The sequence below is a fragment of the Natator depressus genome, chromosome 2 (assembly GCF_965152275.1).
Source record: "Natator depressus isolate rNatDep1 chromosome 2, rNatDep2.hap1, whole genome shotgun sequence".
NCBI lineage: Eukaryota > Metazoa > Chordata > Testudines > Cheloniidae > Natator > Natator depressus.
In genome coordinates this window covers 82,934,231-82,950,194 of record NC_134235.1, presented here as the reverse complement: position 1 = coordinate 82,950,194, position 15,964 = coordinate 82,934,231, and the positions used below count along the sequence as shown (strand labels likewise).

The window sequence follows — 15,964 nt, the reverse complement described above, 5'->3', positions numbered from 1 at the left end:
TCTTCCCCCGCTTCAGTGCGCGCGCGCGCGTGCCTGCTTCACGGGCTCCCGGGGCAACCGCCGCTCCGTTCCGCTCGGCCCCCACCGCTGCTCCTCGGCGCCGCCCGCGCCCCGCCGCGGCAGGAGGTAAGCGGAGGCACGGGCTTTGCCGGGAGGTTTGCTCCGGTGCCCGGCTGGGGGGTCCTCCCGCCCGCAACCCCCAACTAGCCCGGGGAGGGGCTGGAGGCGGCCAAAGGTCCCACCTCCGCGGTGCCCCGGCCGCTGCGGGGACAGGACTGGCTGCCACCTCATCGGGTGGTGCCGCCGCCCCGGGCGAGCCAAGGGGGCTCCCGGCCTGAGCGCTGCCGTGGCGAGGGTCGGAGCCGCCCGTGCTCCCAATCGGCCTCGGCGGGCGAGCCGGCCCGGGCTGCCGTACGGGCGCGAGGGGAGCGTGGCGGGGTCGGGGGCGGGTCTGTCTGAGCGAGACACCCCCCCCCCGGGAAACTGAGGCCGGTTGAGTTAAAGCTGCTGGCGTGTGATAGGGGCCCCGCACCCCGGCGCTGCGGGGGAGGGACCTGGCGCCTGGCACGGCTCCGCGTGGAGCCCGCTGGGATCCTGGCCTAAACGTGCCAGATAACGGAACGTTAATTGGAAAAAATGCTTACCGAAAACACCTGCCAGCCCCTGCCCTTGGTACCTGTGCACCTCTTAGGCGGAAGCTGTTGAACTTGTTTAGCTGCGGGGCATTTTCGCCTTGGGTTTCCTGGTGATGTCTGTTGTGTAGCAGAGGATGAAGTTATGAATCACTCGGCGTGCACTGGCTGAGTCTGCGTTTTGAGTGGCTGCCAGTGACCTGCTTTCTCTGAGTTGTTTTATGTAGACTTCTGCAGTTTTCGTCTTAAGCAACCTTGGAATAGCCTTTGAGAGCTCTGATGCCTCTGAGCAGGGCTGGGTGACAGGGTGTTTGAAACCCGTGCACTTGGTACATCAGGACATGATGGTAAAAATGCCCACATCTTGTCTATGCATCAGTTCCATAATGGCTATGGAAGCTACGGCTTCCATAATGGCTAATGAAGCTACACAGGAGGTGATGTGTACATCTGATGATTTCTAAGTACTACACACTCTTATAGGATTTAGTAGTCAGGGCTGGTCTTAGGTGGTGTTTTGTCAATCACGGCAGAAAATGTTGCAGTCCTCCCCAAACATCAGTATTCCTATTCCTCCCTCCCCCCCCCCCCCCACTGAAAAAAAGCCTGATTTGGCAGAACCCTGAGATGTTAACTAGGCACTGCTGTAAGTAGCCGTGCCCCATGGTGTTGTGTGTTGCCAAGTTGGGATTCCTTCTGGGGAGAAGGAGGATTGCATTAAGTAGTTTCTTAACAATATGATGATGCGTGCAGTGTCTTTTTGAGTGTTAACTAGTTAATGTTTGTGAAATGCATTGAATGTGAAAAGTGGTGTATCCATACTTGCTTGTGATGGTTTTTTCCTAATGAGTAGAGGGAATGTTCTGTCTCTCATTGGTCATTGTACACCCTTGCATCTCAGATAAAGATCCATTACACTTCTCAAAGATCCTCCAACAAAACCAGGGAAGACCAGATTTGATAAACCTGATTTTGAAGGTAAAAATAAGTAGTGTAAAAAAAAAAATCCTTAATGTTTTTACTGCTTTATACACCATAAAGGAGCAAAAAGAGCATAAACCCAATCAAAAATAAAGCCCCATGTAGGTCACCTTTAAATGATGTCTAAAGCTTTTCGAGGGCTGTGTAAAGGTGGGGCAGTTTTAACTTGCATTTAAAGAGGCTTTGGTTCTTGCCATTAATCCAAAGGTTCTTGAACTGTGGTCTGTGGAGCACTTGCTTGTGGTTGATGGAGATGAGATTAGTTGCAGTGTTGCTGCTCCTTGTTTCTCTGAATAGCATGAAGACAGATGAAAATATTTGCCTGATGCTACTTTTCCATGAAAACAATTTTTGTAATTGCTACAGGTATGTTATGTGATTGTACTGATCACCTTCCTTTCTATCTGCTAATGTGAATAGGAGAGGAGGTGATCCATGAACACTCTGCTATGGTGTGGGTAACATTCTAAAAAGAATTTTAGAACCCCCTAAGCTAAACAAAGGAAAAGAGATGTCTATAAATGAACATAGTTACTGAGGCTGTCAGGCTGCTGCTTGAATCAATGACTACATCATCAGTGCATCTTCTTGGGTTATACTTTCAGAATACAGCAGAAATAAACCTAAAAGGAATGGTAAGCAGCAGTAACAATTAATATAATTTTATCTGCTAGTATCTGAGTGCTTTGTTTTAAATATATCAACATTTAAGTTTGATTCACCTGAAGAAGTGGTGTTTTACCCATGAAAGCTTATGCTCAAATAAATCTGTTAGTCTTTAAGGTGCCACCAGACTCCTTGTTGTTCTTTGTTTTGTGAACTTTGGACCACATTTTTGAATATGGAACATTTGATTGTATGTCTACTTGTGTACACAACCCTCCCTTTTTTACATGCAAATCTTGTAATGCCTGTATATAGCAGGCATTTGTCTGCCACAGTATTCAAAACAGCCTATTTGTTTATGTAATGGGTATTTATGGCATACGGTGGGCATGCACACTTTTGCTCATCTCTGAAATTTTGGCCTTGGAGATTTCTTAAATCCACATTTAAAATGGGCAACTATAACAGTTAAAATGTAGATTATTTTTTAAAAAGTGGGTGTGACGGGTTCCCCCTGGGGTGCCACCTGGAACTGGGGTACCACTGAGCCACCAGCCTGGGCTCCCTTTACACTGTACTGCAGTGACCAGCCTGCCAAGCCCTTTGCCATGCTCCAGCACACATACAGGTAGGGGCACACCCATCTGCAGTACATACAAACTGCTGAGATTAGCTCTGCATGGGGAAGCTACAGCTAAGGAACTGCCCAGCTGCTCAAGTGCATCCCTCCCTCGCCTCCCCAGAATTATACTGTCTTGCACTGCACAGAGATCTGTACGGCATAAGCTCATGAAATTTGTGGAGAGGATATATACAACAGCTTTTTGCCCCAAGTTGTAACTCCCACACACTGGTTTGTGATAAAGCAGAAGCAAGTTTATTAAGTGATTATAAGGGATAGCAAACAGATCAAAGCAGGTTACCTAGCAAATAAACAAAAATGCAGTCTAAGCTTAACATACTAAAGAGATTAGATATGAGTAGCAAATTCTCGCCCTGAATAATGATGTAAGCAGGCTTCAGAGATTCTTAAGGGGCCAGCTGCCCTTGCTTGCAGCTTAAAACCCCCCAGATATTCCTTTCACAGGCTAGAAATCGCTCTAGCCTGGGCCCAGCACTTGGTCCCAGTTCAGTCCTTGTTTCTCAGGTGTTGCCAAGAGTCTCCTTTCGGTGGGGAGTCAGCGAAGAACTGTGATGATGTCATTCCCCTGCCTTAAATAGTTTTTGCATATGGTTGGAACCCTTTGTCTCCAGGCTTGGTTCCCACGCCTTTCAGTGGAAAACCACTGGTATTCTAAGGTAGTCCAGTAACAATCACATGGGCAAGTCACATACCCATGAATGCTTTGCTTAGTCACAGCAGAGGCCATTACCCATACTTTAGTTGGAAAGTGTACAAGAAAGCCCATTAGATGTAGCCATGGTCCATTGTGAGTTAAATGTCCCCCGATGGACCATCCAACTTGAATGGGCCCTACCCAGCCAGTCATTTTTTAGGGTATATCTACACTGGCAGGTTTTTGCGCCAAAAGTTATACCGCTTTCATTAAAGCGTGTTAATTAAAAGCACTGTTGCATGTCCACACTCTCTTCCGCTGGCGCCATAGTGTGTCCACACTTGCAGTGCTTGCATCGCCAGTGAGAGCAGTGCACTGTGGGTAGCCATCCCACATTGCAGCTCTCCCCGTTCTACCTCCTCCTTCTACTGGTAGGTCTTGTGGGAAGGCAGAGGGGATTGCGGCACATCATGGGTCCGGGCTCAATGCCCCGTGATGCACTGCTTTCCGTCCCATCATTCAATGTGATTCAGTCTTCAGTTAACAGTATTTTTCAATGTCCCTTAGTGCTTTCCCCGCCACATCTATCTGCAGGAGTGGACCCCACACTACTCTCCACTGCTCTGCTAGCTCTCACTAGCACATCGCAAGCAGCAGTTGAGTTTTTCTTGAAATTACAAAGGCAACAGCAGTCACAGTTGCCTGATATGGTGTCCAGCATGCACAGCAGCAATATTAGATTGCTTTTGGCATTCACAGAGGAGCTGAATGCAGTGGAATGTCGCTTTTGGGAAACTAGCACAGGGTGGTGGGATCACATAGTTATGCAAGTCTGGGGTGACGAGCAGTGGCTGCAGAACATTCAGATACGAAAGCCACCTTCATGGAACTGTGTACGATCTCGCCCCAGCCCTGCGGCACAAGGACTCCCGAATGAGAGCTGTTCTCTTGGTGGAGAAGCGTGTGGAGATCGCAGTGTGGAAGCTACCGGTCAGTCACGAACCAGTTTGGAGTGGGGAAGTCAACCATTGGTACTGTGTTAACGCAAGTGTGCAAGGCCATTAATTTGCATTCTGCTGCGAAAGACCGTGACTCTTGGCAACATGCGTGACATTGTGGTTGGCTTTGCAGACATGGGTTTCCCTAACTGCGATCGGGCGGTAGATGGAACATACATTCCAATTCTTGCACTGGACCACCTTGTGACTGAGTACATCAATTGGAAGGGGTACTTTCCTATGGTTTTGCAGGTGCTTGTGGATCACTGTGGGCAATTCACTGACATTAACGTGGGGTGGTCTGGAAAAGTGCACGATGCACGTATCTTTAGGAACACTGGTCTGTACAGAAAGCTGCAAGCAGACACTTTCTTTCCATAGGGGATCACCATAGGGGAAGTAGAAATGCCCATATTGATCTTGGGAAACCCGGCATACCCATTGATGCCATGGCTCATGAAGCCATACATGGGAAACCTAGATAGCAGTAAGGAGCAGTTCAACAACAGGCTGAGAAGGTGCAGAATGATCATTGAATGTGCGCTTGACCGCTTAAAGGCGCGCTGTCGATGCCTATATGGTAGGCTAGATCTGAGTGAGGAAAATATTCCAATGGTTATAGCCGCGTGTTGTACGCTGCATAATATTTGTGAAGGGAAGGGCAAACAGTTTTCTCAGGGGAGGACTGCTGATGCAGAATGCCTGGCTGCTGCTTTTGAGCAGCCAGATACCGGGGCAATTAGAGGGGCGCAGCGTGGGACAGTAAGAATCAGGGATGCCTTGAGACAACAGTTCCAACAAGAAAACCAGCAATGGTTGTTGCTATGCTTGAGACTGTAATGATTTACTTAAATCTGGTAGCCTATGAAGCAACTACGATTGTTAAGGCCTAGGATTCAATGTAAGGGACCAATAAAGTGCTGATTTGCATGGTGCTATGAGGTATCATCCCTTGCGGGAAAATAAAGGAGTATGTATTAATAAAAACACTGCTTTTATTGACAGACAAACCACACAGGCGCGCACAGCCATCCACACAGTTGCGGGGGGGGGAGGAATGGGAGGGGGATGATTTTCATAGTTGTGTATAGGTCCAGCTTTCATTGAACAGCTGTCTGCAGGGATGGAGTGTAGAGGAAAGCGCAAAGTGTCAGAAGGTGGAAAGAAATGTGCAGGGGAGAGTCTGGAGCAGGGGTGGCCAACCTGTGGCTCTGGAGCCGCATGTGGCTCTTCAGAGGTTAATATGCAGCTCCTTGCATAGGCGCTGACTCTGAGGCTGGAGCTACAATGCTAACTTTCCAATGTGCTGTGGGGTGCTCACTGCTCAACCCCCTTCTCTGCCCCAGGTCCTGCCACTACTCCATCCCTTCTCCCAAGGCCCCTACCCCTTCGCTTGAGCATGCCATGCCCTCGCTCCTCCCCCTTGCCCACCAGAGCCTCCTGCGCGCTGCAGAACAGCTGATTGTGGTGGACAGAAGGTGTGGGTAGGGAGGAAGAGGCCCTGATTGGCGGGGCTGCTGGTTGGTGGGAGGCACTGGGGGCTAGAAGGGGGTAGTGGATGGGGGGCTGCTGACATTACTGTGGCTCTTTGGCAATGTTTATTGGTAAATTCTGGCTCCTTCTCAGGCTCAGTTTGCCCACCCCTGTTCTGGAGCATGTTGGTTAGACGCTCTAAAGCTTTAATCAGCGTCTCTGTGGCATCCCTGTTGTAAGAATCCTTCTCTTCTCTTTCTGCTTTTCACTTTCACTACACTTCTTGCGTTCAGTGTTTTCAGCCTCTGACTGCTGCAGCACGATCTGGAACATATCTTCCTTGGTCCTTCTTGGTCGGTTTCTTATCTTGCGCAGACACTCTGCTGTTGTAGAGGGGTTGTTTCTCAAGGTGAAATCTGGAAACACATGGTTCACAATAAACAGAAGAGCTATTGTCAGCTACACACAGAGCATTGAAACAACAGTAACATTAACACGATGCTGGTAAAATACCTATCACTTTCTCGGTGGCCCTAGGCAAGTACACATGAGGCAGAAGACCCCAAGTATGGTGAGTGAAACCCAGGGTAAGGACATTTTTTTTTATTGCACTGAAGCAATCTGAAAAGGTTGCAGGTCACTTAAAGGGGGGCAACGCTCTAAACTGGACCACTGTTTCCAGAGGGGGTGGTCGGTATGGTATATTTCACTCCTGAGGGGAAGCAAGGGTGCATTTACTACATGCTTGCGGCTTCCGCCCCAGTCCCTATGTCGCTTGCCTGTGTGCAGCTTTGGTCCCTGCCCAAGTGATTGCAGAGTGGTGTGGGAAAATCACTCTTTAGCGGGAAGGAACAAGGCAGCTCTGCCAAGGAACCTTCGGCCGAGGATTGCAGAGTACCTCTAGGAAAGTTTCCTAGAGATCTCTGTGGAGGATTCCCATAAAATCTTGGAGTGCATCAACTCTTTGTTCCACCATATTGACTCCAGAATATTACTTGAAATTGCATACTCACCAAAGGTTCCTTCACTGGCATCATGCTTGGCCACAGTGCTGCTCTGCAACTGGATGCACTACTCCAGGGTTACAAACAGCTCCTGGCTCTTCGGCTCGCCTGTCTCCTATTCTCTTCCTCCTTTTCCTCGTCCAAGACCACCTCCTTAGTGTTGCCTGCACTAGCCTGGGTTTCCGATTCCTCAGAGGTTTCCACGCTGCTCTTGGGGGTTGTGAGAATCCATGCATATCCTCGTAAGAGAGGCATGTCTGCAGTGCTGTACCAGCACGACTGTTCGCCTCCCTTACCTTCTGGTATGCCTGCTGCAGGTCCTTGATTTTCACATGCACTGCTGCGTGTCCCTGATGTAGCCCTTCTCCCCCATGCCCTGCGTGATCTGCTTGTAGACATCTGCGTTTCTATGACTGGATCAGAGATGTGCCTACGCAGCCTCTTCTCCCCACAGACCAAGAAGATCCACCACCTCCTATGTGCTCCAGGCTGGACCGTGTTTGGAGTCTGGAGCTGCCATGGTCAGCTGTGGAGGCGAGCTCTCCATGCCATGCAAACAGGAAATGGAAATTCAAAGGTTCCCGGTCCTTTGACAGGGGAGGGACGGTTTCCTATGTACCTGACTTTTACCAGAGCATTCTGAGACATCTCCTGGAGGCCAGTTAGATAATGTAGTGTCTACTCTGCCTCTTTGTTGACCTAGCAACATCGAATTAAGCACTACGCCTCTCACGGAAATGGAGTAATTAAGTCGATGTAGTGGGTGAGTTCTGTCAGTGAAAGAGGCCTGGTTGTGTAGACACATTCATTATTAGGTCAGCGTAAGGCCTCTTAACTACACTACCTAACTGTGTAATGTAGATCTGCCTAACACTCCTAACCCATTTGGCTGAGGAAGTGAGACTGAACTCAAAAGTTAAACTCAAATCTCCTGAATTAACATACAGAATATTGTAATTGGGCCATTCCATAGGTTAAAAATATTCTGAGTAATAACATTGAGGCCCCATTCTGTAAACAGCAAAATTCTGCATTGATGTACACTGTACAGCTCCATTGGCTGAGAAGTCAGTGAAGTCTCAGGGTATATGCAAGTATGGAATGTAAGAATCTCAAAAAGAAATCCTGTCTTTGGGCTGGTGGCATGGTCACTGTGCTGTTTTTTTGAGGAAATAATGGAAAGGAAGCAATGGAGGAGCATTCCTGCGAAGGAGGAAATGTTTCAGTATTGTGCATTGGAACTGAAATACAGGTTTATTTCATCTTGATGAAATATACAGCAAAGATGGAACTCTCTAGATCTTGTTAATCAAATGGAGGACAAATTGGAATTTGACTTGTGATATATACTGAAGTGGAGTTACCATCTTCAAGCAATTTTTATAAAACTTGATATTGTTATTTTTTTGTACTCTTGTTCTACTACTGATACATTATTCCTTTGATTTATTTCCTCTGATTCCCTGGATGAAAAGTCTGTGTGTTATCAGGGTCAGGGAACTCTTGAGGCTGCATTGAGTTACAATAATGTCAGGCATAGATGATCTATAAATGCACAATATAGAAAACACTACCACATGCTGGGGATTAACAGACTTATCCTTTTTACAAACAGTAGTTTTGTGACTGTCGATAAAAGTTCAATCAGCAATACCAATATTTTATACTGAGAAACAAATCTATTCTCCTCTTCCCTCCTCACCTTCCCAGAGCAAATTCTGGAATCTTGATTTTTTTTTTCTTAAATCCCATTCGTAATAAAGACTGTTTTATATGCAAATTGAATGCATTAATAGATTCCTACTGTGATGCATGTGCTTAACTCAAATCAATGTTAAGGGACATTAAGTGCATCAAGGAGAATGTGTGTGTGAGAGAGAGCGAGCGAAAGTGTAAAATCATTTAACACTGAAGTGTGAAAGTAGGTTAAGGAAAGTTTCCAGTTGTCATTTTGTGGTGATCAAATTGCATATTTTCACCTTTCTGGTAAAGACTTTATGGGACTCTGTTTGAAATCTGTATGCTTGTATCTGATAATTATAATAATGGTATAATGTGTGAATACAATGCAATATATGTTTAAAGGTAAGCAAATGCTATTGATAGCCGGAATTGTTGTATTGCAACAATATTGCAACAAATATTGTTGTATTGCAACAATATTTCATATTTCCAGTCTTGCAGTGTACATGGATGCTTTATTTTTTGTTTAAAATTAGGTGAGAAGGGGGTGAAAATAAAGACCTAGATAATCTAGGTCAGATCAGTGCAATATTAATCTCATCTGTTTTGTGGACAATCCCTTTTCCATAGGCACTGTAATAAAGGCTCTTCCCCTGGTGCTGCATGCTTCTGCCTCTACACAGAGTTCAGTCACTAAATTGGGTTGTCGCGGTGCAGAGGGGTGTGTACTTTTTATACTTTGGTCATCCCAGGAAGAAATTGAAATGAGAAGAAATACAGCACATATTTTATGGCTCCCCTCTGTGATTGCTACAGAGAGACCCAGCCAGTTGTGGTGTGGCTCCAAGAGGAGCTGCGCTGCTGTGAAGAGAGAGGGATCATTAAGTGGGTGAAATCTTTAGGATGGGTCCATGAAAGTACAAGATTGGGAAGGTGTTCAGCCACAAAAAAAAAACAAAAAAAAACCAGATCACTTTTCCTTTCCATTAAAAGGAAAATGCCAAAAAAACTAAGGTCATTGTCTGCATAGGTATAACCTAAGGTATGAATTTAAACAGATGCTGGTGGTATTATCTCTCCCCCACCTTGATGGGAGTAGGCACTTTTAAAAAATTCTCATATAAAATATTTTTTCAATTTAGCATGTGTGTCTTGGGAAGGGTTTGAAGCTAAACCAAAGCTATGAGAATATCTTATACAAAAATGAGACCGCCCACAGGGATGGTCAAGTTACTTAAACCAAGCTTTTCAAGTTGGTCAGTAATTGTGTGTTCCTTGTTTTCTGGGTGCCTGACTTGGTACCCTGGGGTATTCTCAAATATCAGGCCCAAATTGGACACCTAAAACTAGTGGATACTTTTGAAATCATAGGACTGGAAGGGACCTCAAGAGGCAAGACTAAGAATTATCTAGACCATTCCTAACAGGTGTTTGTCTAACCTGTTCTTAAAAATCTCCAGTGATGGAGATTCCACAACCTCCCTAGGCCATTTATTCCAGTGTTTAACCACCCTGACAGTTAGGAAGTTTTTTCTGAATGTCCAACCTAAACCTCCCTTCCTGCAGTTTAAGTCCATTGCTTCTTGTCTTATCCTCAGAGGTTAAGAAGAACAGTTTTTCTCCCTCCTCCTTGTAGCAACCTTTTATGTACTTGAGAATAGTTATCATGTCCCCCCTCAGTCTTCTCTTTTCCAGACTAAACAAACCCAATTTTTTCAATCTTACATCATAGTTCATGTTTTCTAGACCTTTCATCATTTTTGTTGCTCTTCTCTGGACTTTCTCCAATTTGTCTACTTCTTTCCTGAAATGTGGCACCCAATACTCCAGTTGAGGCCTAATTAGTGAGGAGTGGAGCAGAAAATTTATCTTTCTGTCTCAGTTCCCTATCTGTAAAATGGGGATAATACTCACTTATCTCACATGGATATTGTGAAAATAAAGTAAAGATTGTCTAGCACTTGGATACTACAATGACTGCCATAGAAAAGACCTTGGGGAAATTAATTCTGTCTTCGGAGCAGGGATTGGATAGTGTGAAGTGCACAAGGCTTGGGGACACGCTTTGAACAATATGGATAAAATAAAATATTAGCTGCTCATTAAGTGCACTCTCCTGTGCACTGAATTAAGAAGTAGTCCTGTGGAAAAAATATTATGTGATCATGTAATTAGACTATTCACAATGATTTAAGCAGGAATACATTTATATCCTAGGGTGTGCTTACGCCTTATGTCTTTTTGACCACTTAACAGACCTTGTCTAACAAGGTTCTTGCTAGGAGAACTGAGGTTTCATAGGTATCAGCAAAGTTGTGAGCAATAGCAGAAGCAAGTAAGCTGTTTGCAGACTGGAGATGATTCACATTTGAAACTGCAGTACTTAGGTAAGATTAACATATGCAAAAATTAATTTCTTACTCCCCCTTTACCTCACTGGTAAGAAAGAAAAGAGGTCTTTTCTGTGGCAGTCATTGTAGTATTCAAGTGCTATACAAATTTGCAGGGTGGATTTGATTTAAATCACTAGTCAGGACGACTCGATGTAATCATGGATTTCTACATAAAAGTGCATTCTTGTTTGTTGTTATAACCTTAATACATATTCTTCACAACTCAGAGATAGTTGTAGGTTTCATTTTTAGAAGGTACACACTATACATTTTTTAAATGATTTATTTTGAAAACTTTTCAGATTAGTTTTACCAGCTATATCAGAAAATGAATGATTGTTTGGTTATTTCATTTACCAAAGGTAATTGAAGCAGATATTTATGAAGTCATTGGGAGGTGAACTATCTCCAATTCAACAGGTTAATCATTAATATTTGGAGATTTTCTTGCCATGCTGTATTAGGAGGAGAACATCACCAGACAGACATTTAAATTGTTTTATTTAACTAAAACAACAGTGTAATGTATTCTGGATTTTTTTCTTCAACAGCAAACATACAATATTTTAACAAAAACAAGCATATGAATTTTTGAATTTAGTTAAACATTCAAGTTTTTTAAAATCAGGCTTGTTTTTGTTAAAATTGTGTTAACTAAAATAGTTAAATGAAATATTTAAAAAAACAAAAATTAAATCGACTATGTCAGCCAGGTCAACACGAGAAACTTAAAATATTGGCTTCTGCAGCTAACTCAGTTGTCTTCACCTTCATATTCCTGTTTGTTCATAATCTGGAAAAGAAAAGCAAGCTTTCGTGCTTTTTCAGATCCCAAACGATTTCTCAATTTGGAATGAATTAGTCCAAAGTAAGTAAATATTCTTTCTACACTGGCAGAAGAAGCTACTGCAGTTAAAAGTGAGATTATCACTTCAACAGTCTCTGAATCCAAGTTCTTAAGTGACTTCCACCAGTTCACTGGTGTGACTTTCTTTAAAACATCATCAGCAAACATATATTTCTTTAATGGTTCTTATTCCAAACTGGGTTTCTTTTATGGCCTGCTGCCATTATAGATTTTCCCTTCGAGTGAGAGAATGGTATGGTAGATCTTAAAGCAATGAAGGCTACTCTCAGAAAGACCTCAAGACTTCTGGAATATGCTGCTCAGTCTCACTTTTTTGTTTTTGCTTACATGTTTTGAATTCTTACTGACCCAGGGACAAAGTCCTACCAGCCCAGGGCTGAGGACTAATGCTCTGTACTCCTGGACAACTGGGAATTTGATTTGTTGAATGATGTTTATCATGTGTGAGATACTGAACCTCAAAATTGTCATTTTTAGTAACATGCTTCTCTCACCAGTGTGGTTCTATTTTTAAAAAGAACTAAAAATCACATTGTCACATTAGAGTCCTAGTTGCTGACTTAAATGAAGGTGGGGGGAAGAGGGGGGGTTTGGGGACGGGTGACTGTAAAATCTGAGGGCAAGTGGAGTCTGCCCTTGTTCATCCTCATTGTATTTACTGCAAGTAAGGGACTATAATCAAGGCTGCATATCTTTCTGGCGAAAATTTAGATTAATCTAGATTGGCTTCACCTGTGGCCTCTAGAAGTTCTCTTGAGAAGATTCTCGAGGTCATTCAGCTGCAATCAATAACTAATTTGCCCTCATCCAAGTCTAATGTCTGATTACTTTAGAGGAGGGTAGAATGGAGATGGTGGTTCAACATGTAGGACCTGTCAGAAACAGTTATGTAAATTTGAAGTTAAAGGAACTTCTGTGGTAGTTACAACCTCTTTATTTTCAGTTGCAGTTGATAGAGATTGATGAAAGCTGTGTGGAAGAAAAATGTTAACAGTCTATGTTGGTTCATATTTTTCATAATGCGGTCATGGTCACCTAGGTTTCGAGGAGAAAATTGCTTTGTTTTTATACTGAATTTCTCAGCGATTTTCATATAGCCTTGATACTAATTAGATAAGTAGTTCTACTTTACACTCTCTCATATTAAAAAGTTATTTTTTTTCTTCGCCTTTATTGAAATAGTGATTCCGATACATGGTGAACTCTTAGGGTTTGTCTAAACACACAAGTTGTACCACCACAATGCAGGTACAGTTAAAGTGGTATTAACACCCTAGTGTGGATATTGTCGCACTGGTATAAAAGAGCTAATTTCTATAGCTTATTCTAATATATTGTAGGGGATAAACTATACCAATATAACTTCATCCACAGTAGGGGTTGAACCAACTTAACTATTTCAGTAAAAATAAATAAATAAATAAATCACGCCCTAACTGAAATAGTTAAATTTCAGTACAAAACCTTTGTGTGAGTCAGGACTTGGGTTGAATAGTAGGATTTTTTTGCTTCAAAACTTAAAATCTTCAGTTCAACTCCACTGTTTTTAGCCTCTGATGGAGTACTAAGGTAGACTGGCTGATAGTGTCATCTAATTGTACCCACAGCAAGCTGTGGTCTGTACTAAAGCTCTCGACATTGCTACAAGTGGTAGTTACAATGGCAAAAAATCCAAATCCGCGTAGTGTTGACAAAGCATAAGAATCATTAACTGAATCCCTGTTTCATTACATGGAAGTCTCATCTAATATCATGTGACTTAGGGTAAATGATTTTGTATTACACTATCAGTACAAACACATGCTAAAGTGTATCCATGTTACTTCTTATCTCACAGTGGAAGGGGGCTGTGACAGTTCAAGCAAATCTTATTGGTGAAGGAGTTTCTATGTGACTTTTTCTAAAGAGCCATTTCCTTATTTAACCATACTATTACGTGTGAAAGTAGACTGAACCTCTACCTCTCTCAGGAAGGAAAGACTGCAGAGGAGAAAATCTTACTATTTTAAAATACTTGTGGTAAAAATCTGCTTCCATCTTAAGAAGAAAAGTTGGTACCGCATAATGTTACGCTTTTTAGATTGGTATTAACTTTTCACAGTACAGGTAAACTTCTTTGGTGATATGTATTTCTCAGAAAAGAATGATATTGAAGATGACATAAACAAGAATGCAGTCATTGCACATGAAGGGATCCCTTCTGGTATTTTGGTGAGTTCTGTCACTGATGTCCTTATTTACTATAAATATAGTGACTTCATTCTGTGCGGCATAGTAAAGTAGTTAATAGTCACAGTGGATCTGTCAGAGAAACATTTAGTTTCGAGCTCTTTTTTGAGTTGCAATACTCTTTAGAAAACCTTAATTTGAACTTCAGCAGACTTGTTTTGGTTTCACATTCTCTTTCATAACTACATGCTAAACCTCAACTTCTAAATCTTTTTTTTTTTTTTTGTTATGTTTACTTAAGAGCAAAATGTATATTTGGTTTTTTGCTATGTATACCTTGGCGTACCCGGTTCCTCTGTTAGATATACCTCTGTATACTTAGTTAACTTTCACTATAAAGAATATGAAGTGACCTAGTAAGAAATTTATTTTTATATGCAAACTGAAAAATGGAGTATAAAGTAAAAATTAAACATTTTAAATTAGGATTTTTATTTAAGTGACATTTGGAAGCTGCCAGTCCCCTGTATTATTTATTGTAACTCAATACAAGTAAATTACTGTATTTGAGTTGGAATATTATAGTTGCAGTTTTGCCAATCTTGTTGTTAAATATGTACAAAACTCTTAATTAAAATGACCAAGATACTAATAAAAATGATAAATGAGGAACAAATCTAATAAAATTTTGAGTAAATGACAATTCTATCCAGTTAAACATAACTCATACCTAATAAATATGTATTTTTACATGGGCAAAACCAGGTAAATTGAGAAAATCAAGACTACACTTTCTTTTGCATTCTTCCCTTTTATGTAGTAGTAATGAAAAGGAGCAAACCTTTATTATTAGCTCAGAAGGCACCTTGCACTAAATACAATGTGAAATCAATAGAACAATTCATTCTGTTGTCCATTAAGATCTCCATTGACATGATTTTTTTCATAATGATAGTTATGACTCCTTCCCTTTGGAGCAGAAACATCCTGTCAGTAGCTTGTGTGTATGTAATGTGAACTGTGTATCATTTGATTGGAAAAAATTGTACCTTACAGCATGTATTAGCATGTAATACTTTGGATTTCTCAAACAATACAATTAGCTAACCAAAGGTTGGATTAGTAAACCAGATGAGTACACCAGGACTCTGAGCTAGGTTTTAAAAAATGAAGATAAATTGTTTTTCCATTGTTGCACTGAAGAAATGCCACAAATACACAGGAAGTTCTTCCTCTTCTTGTAGATGCTGTTCCAGTTATGTCACTGCTTGCATATAGATGTTCCATTAAAAGTTCCTAAACTATAAACAATGCGTATTAATGTACATCGTATTACTTTTGCAGTATTCAGAAGTGTGCTATATGCTTTGTGGCAGCCAGACATGGTCCCTGCCTCCAGAACTTAAATTTAGAACTCCTTAAATTTGAGAGTTCCGTGCCGAAGGTGTGTTTTTAAAAATGTAATTTGAACCTTTTGTGTCTAGAATAAGTCAGACATGTAGTCTGAGCTGAAAACTGCTGAGTTGTCCCATTTGTCATTGTGAAAGCTACTCGCTGCATCAGTTCCTCAAACTGTAAAATCTGTTTCACAGGGGTGTGGAGAGTTAATTTAGTTAATATTGGATTAAGTATCTTGCGCATGGAATGAGCTATGCTACATAACCTATTATTTTTAGTTTCATAAACATGTGGCTTCATTTCCAGAGTAAGTAACTTTTCCCCTTGCTCTGAATTTACTGTTGCACGTTGTCTTAATAGAAGGTAGAGCAGGCAGTTTCAATTTTTTTGAATTCTGTCATGGGTTTTTGCCTGAAAAACCTTTCATACTATAGGGCAGTGATTTCTGGAGATGCAATTTTTTTTGCCTCCTGCTTAGAGCC

The 15,964-nt window shown here is 42.3% G+C and overlaps 1 protein-coding gene across 2 annotated transcripts in view; it reads left to right on the top strand.

The window, feature by feature from the left end:
• Positions 1-3: 3 nt before the first annotated feature.
• LPIN2 (lipin 2) overlaps positions 4-15,964 on the top strand; it is a 73,357-nt gene continuing 57,396 nt past the window's right edge. The window contains exon 1 of one of the 2 annotated variants that reach the window (XM_074944551.1): positions 4-126. Coding sequence is in view for 1 of the 2 variants with exons in the window: in XM_074944550.1 (XP_074800651.1) it covers positions 14,040-14,126 (87 nt within the window). In the remaining variant the exon portion in view is untranslated. Of the gene's footprint in view, positions 127-13,980; positions 14,127-15,964 lie in introns of those variants that run through there. The other variant, XM_074944550.1, reaches the window with a different exon arrangement.